The 5452-nt window shown below is 39.9% G+C and overlaps 1 protein-coding gene across 1 annotated transcript; it reads left to right on the top strand.

Annotated features, from left to right (window-relative positions):
- Positions 1 to 1133: 1133 nt before the first annotated feature.
- ZCCHC13 (zinc finger CCHC-type containing 13) lies at positions 1134 to 2353 on the top strand. Its single transcript, XM_023249308.2, has one exon. It carries the CDS (start codon positions 1289 to 1291, stop codon positions 1802 to 1804), a length of 516 nt encoding a protein of 171 aa, XP_023105076.1. The 5' UTR covers positions 1134 to 1288; the 3' UTR covers positions 1805 to 2353.
- Positions 2354 to 5452: the final 3099 nt, after the last annotated feature.

The following is a 5452-nucleotide window of genomic DNA, read 5'->3' on the forward strand; positions in this document are numbered from 1 at the left end:
ATCTGTCCAATATTTAAATTACAGTTTTGTAATTTATTTTCAAGTAATAATGTATTCTTTATACTGAATGCTTCAATCGGGTTATGTTTCATAACTTACATGCTGGTGATTATATTGAAAACTAACATTCCTGCAATAAAATATGGAAGAATGTGAGTAAATCTCACTGTGGCATTTTAAAGATTTTTTTTTCTGCTTTATGTATCTCATATCTTTGTGGATGTTTGTATTTTATTTTTTAAAACAAAAAAGGAAGTTAGTCTACTTTGCTATCATTTGTTTCTTTCATGTACTGGATTAGATACATCTCATACATATTTTTCCTATGTCCATAGGGCATATATAAAAACTGGTCATCTACTAGATCACGGAGAACACCTAATTCTTTTTTTTTTCAATATATGAAGTTTATTGTCAAATTGGTTTCCATACAACACCTAGTGCTCATCCCAAAAGGTGCCCTCCTCAATACCCATCACCCACCCTCCCCTCCCTCCCACCCCCCATCAACCCTCACTTTGTTCTCAGTTTTTAAGAGTCTCTTATGCTTTGGCTCTCTCCCACTCTAACCTCTTTTTTTTTTTTTTCCTTCCCCTCCCTCATGGGTTCCTGTTAAGTTTCTCAGGTTCCACATAAGAGTGAAACCATATGGTATCTGTCTTTCTCTGTATGGCTTATTTCACTCAGCATCACACTCTCCAGTTCCATCCATGTTGCTACAAAGGGTCATATTTCATTCTTTCTCATTGCCACGTAGTACTCCATTGTGTATATAAACCACATTTTTTTTTATCTATTCATCAGTTGATGGACATTTAGGCTCTTTCCATAATTTGGCTATTGTTGAGAGTGCTGCTATAAACATTGGGGCACAAGTGGCCCTATGCATCAGTACTCCTGTATCCCTTGGGTAAATTCCTAGCAGTGCTATTGCTGGGTCATAGGGTAGAAGACCTAATTCTTAATATAAGAAATCCTACAGGGTACATTGTCTGAGCAGGGAGGGATTCAAACAAACTTGAAGACCCAAGTATTTTTCTTTTTTTTTTAATCAGGAAATACCATCACTCAGCCATGCTTTTCACTTCAAGAATGGAAGGAAAAGTCAGGCGGGAAGGGCAGCTGGAATGCCTGTGACACGTGAGTGGGGTCGTGCGCAAACCTTGTGTGATGTCACTGAGGCACCTAGAGAAAAACGGCCACTTGTTTCTAAGCCGCCCTAAGGAGAGGTGCGTCGGAGCCTCAGGGGCAGTGGTGGGCCCGCTCGCCCTAAGATCTCGCCATCGCCATGAGCAATAAGGAATGCTTCAAGTGTGGACGCTCTGGCCACTGGGCCCGGGGATGCCCTAGAGGAGGAGGAAGTCAAGGGCATGGAGCTAGAGGCCGTGTCAGAGGTTCCCAGTGCAGTTCCACCAACCCGTCTGACATCTGTTACCGCTGTGGTGAGTCTGGTCATCATGCTAAGAATTGTGATCTTCTCGAGGACATCTGCTACAACTGTGGGAGAAGTGGCCACATCGCCAAAGATTGTATTGAGCCTAAGCGAGAGAGAGAGCAGTGTTGTTACACTTGTGGCAGACCAGGCCATCTGGCTCGTGATTGTGACCGTCAGGAAGAGCAGAAGTGCTACTCTTGTGGTGAATATGGCCACATTCAGAAAGACTGCACCCAAGTCAAATGCTACCGGTGCGGTGAGATTGGCCACATGGCCATCAACTGCAGCAAGACGAGTGAAGTCAACTGCTACCGCTGTGGCGAGTCTGGACATCTGGCCCGGGAATGCCCCACTGAGGCTACCGCTTAATTTTTTTTCCTTTGTCCCTCCCTCCTTTTGTTGATAGATAATTGTATTATTTTCTCTCAAACGGTTTCACTGACCAAAAGTTGATAGATGGAGGCTATTCCCAGGCTAGGAGGAAAGGGCTGGAAAAAAAAATCTCCAAATAAGTTGTTCACTTTTAGATGTCTTATACTGTAATTAATGGGTTTCTGCACCATTGGTGAATCTGATTATTGGACAGTCATTCTGGGTATCAGCCAATTTCTAGGTTCTTTGTGTTTTGCTTTAGCATTTAATTAAGGGCTACTACTGTGTGCCAGCCCCTGTTGGAGGAATTGAGGATATATCAGTGAACAAATAAGATCGAGTTTGGGAACATAGGCCTAGAATCTATTGAAAAATAATATAATGTGTCAGTGGAGATAAATTGCTGTAGAGAAAAAGAACACCAAGTAAAAGAATGGAATGTGCATGGGGAGGGGACATGTGGTTCTGTCTTAGATACACAAAGTGCCCTGAGATGACATTTCCTCAGAGATTCATTGCATAAATAAAGTTGATTCTGAAAATGTGTATGACCTTGCTAAATAACTTTAACTTTATTATATATTGATTGCTTTGAATTTTCTGATCTCATTAGCTTTTAAATAACATTGAAAGACATCTTTACCTGGCCCTACAAAGAGTGTATAGTGAAAATAAGCCAGAAAAATATGTATAATGTATGTAAGTAGCTTTGAGACAGAGAGCAATGACAAAAAAACAAAAAAAACCTTCAGAAAAAATTGTTGACATAAACCTACTTATTGGAAAGTTTGGACTTAAATATATTTTAAAATCTAGGAAGTGTAGACATTAAGATTGGAACTTTGGCGATTAAAAAAATGCTCATTTTCATAGATAGGAAAGTTATATTTATATTTAAGAGTTTCTGAAAAATGTATTGTCACAGTTATAAAAATGTTCAGTTTCATATGCTGAAATCTATTTTTAAAAATCAAATCTGAAAAGCAATTGAAGTTCGATAAAATAGAAGACACTTTTAAGGGGCGCCTGGGTGGCTCAGTCGGCTAAGCATTCAACTTCATCTCAAGTCATGGTCTCATGGTTCCTGAGTTCAAGCCCCATGTCAGGCTCTGTGCTGACAGCTCAGAGCCTGGAGCCTGCTTTGGATTCTGTCTCTCTCTCTCTCTCTCTCTCTCTCTCTCTGCCCCTTCCCTGCTCGTGCTCTGTCTCTCAAAAATAAACATTAAAAAAATTTTTTTTAATTAAAAAAAAAGAAAAGGCACTTTTAAATTCTAAATAAAGGGGTGCCAGAGTGGCTCAGTCCGTTAAGCGTCTGACTCTTGGTTTTGGCTCAGGTCATGCATGATCTCATAGTTCATGAGTCCAAGCCTGCATCAGGCTCTTCGCTGATAGTGCAGAGCCTACTTGGGATTCTCTTTCTCTCTCTCTCTCTCTGCCTTCCTGCACTCTATCTTTCAAAATAAACAAACATACAAAAATAAAAATAAATTCTAAATAAAACCTGGGATGGTGGAGGTAACTATTGTGTCAAGAAAAAAATTGAAGTTGTAATGAAAAAATGATTTGAAAATAATAACTACACATTAAATCCCAAGGATCTGATGGAATTTATACTAGAAAAGATAGTGTAGGGGCGTCTGGGTCGCTCCGTCAGTTAGGTGTCTGACTCTTGATTTTGACTCAGGTTATGATCTCTCGGTTTGTGGGTTCAAGCCCCACATTAGGCTCTGTGCTAGGAGTGAGGAGCTTGCTTGGGATTCTCTCTCTCTGTCCCTCTCCCATTTGCATGCATACTTGTGCATGCGTGCGTGCTCTCTCAAAATAAATAAACTTAAAAAGAAAAAGATAGTGTAGAAGGTACAATTTTTGCTCCATAAATTCATGAGGTCAAGGAAATGTAACTGATTTTATAACTGAAGCCACAACCTTTTATGAACCTTTATAAAACCTGATGTATAATCCTTCATTCCCATCTAAAAGATTCCTTCAATACAGCTGAGTTTCAACTTCTGTGACCCTCTTGGCCTCCTAGAAATTGATTCTGTTACTGTGTGCTGTCACAACAAAATAAACTCAGGCACACCCCCAGCCCCTGTGTGAGGCAATCTCAGTTCAATCTGCCAATTCACAACATGAAACCCCTGCATCACACTGAGCCAAACAAATTCTCATTTGTGATGTGGGTCTGAGCTTTAGGAAAGAATTGATACAGATTTCTGCATTTGAATCCCCCCCCCCAAAATCATCTGGAATTTCTTTTACTGTGTCCTCTGAAGTTTGTCCCAGAGCTGGAGGGGGAAGATAAGCTATCTTCCTTTATAAAGGACACACTCAGCTTTTAAGTCCTCTTTACATTCCCCCTAGGCAATCTGTTTCTAGTTTAAGACGAAAGGAAGCCTTATTTTGACTCATTAGTATCCCTGTTTCAGAAGTTACAAAATGGCAGCCATTTACTGAATCAGGTCCATAGTATGTTTAGTCTGACCCATATATTAACAATATTCATGAATTAGATGTCAACATTTAAAAATTGGAACATTTTCCATAGAAATTCTTATTTTTTTGGTCTCTCTGGAACAAAAAACAAAGATCAGGAAGCAATAGGTACCCATTTCTGTGAATCTTGGAAAAACCCTGGAAAGCATTTCTCATTAACTTTACCTGCCAGGCCCCTCCAGTTGCTTCAGTCTATAACCTTTGCTGTATGCTTGGGGATAGGGGTAAACAACTACCTAACACTCACCACACAAGCTTATTATTATTATTTTTTAAAAAAAATATTTATTTTTGAGAGAGAGAAAGAGACAGAATGCAAGCAGGGGAGGAGCAGAGAGAGAAGGAGACACAGAATCCAAAGCAGGTTTCAGCTGCCATCTCAGAGCCCAATGTGGGGCTTGAAGTCACAGACTGCAAGATCATGACCTGAGCTGAAGTCGGATGCTTAACTGACTAAGCCACCCAGGTGCCCCTCACTACACAAGTTTAAATAAAGCTGTTTATATTCTCATATTTGTAGATACAATCAGGAAAGCACATTATATCAATAGAGGCTAAAAAGACATTTTATCTAATTCAAGTTACTTTCTAATTTAAAAACAAAATAAAACATCTCCTAGAAAGTAACTTACAGTAGGGTTTCATGGGACTTCTGCTTCCAAGAAGATTGAATAGATATACTTTTACCTATTCTTCCCATTCAGTTCAATAAAAACCTTGAACATTATAAAACAAACATAAAAAGACTCTGAAAGGTAGAGAGAAAAAGATGGGCAAGTGCTTCCAGATCAAAGGAACTACATAGCAGTGAGTTCCCAGAGCAGTGGGTTTTCTTTTTGCCTCATATATCCTGGACTTGAAGCTGAAGAAGCTAGCAACCCAGGAATTTTAACAGGCCCAGAAATAAAAAGCCCCAACAAAAGCCTACTTTGACGAGCCAAAGGGCCAGGAGAGAGGCAACTTAGAAAGATAGAAAACGTTTAGACAGTAACTGCTCTACTTTAGCCAAACATCACAAGTAAAACTATGGCCCCAGGGTCGCCTGGGTGGCTCAGTTGGTTAAGTGTCTGACTCTTGATTTTGGCTCAGATCATGATCTCACGGTTTGTGAGTTTGAACCCCTTGTAGGGCTCTGCACTGACAGTATGA

This window comes from Felis catus, chromosome X (assembly GCF_018350175.1).
Source record: "Felis catus isolate Fca126 chromosome X, F.catus_Fca126_mat1.0, whole genome shotgun sequence".
Classification (NCBI taxonomy): Eukaryota; Metazoa; Chordata; class Mammalia; order Carnivora; family Felidae; genus Felis; species Felis catus.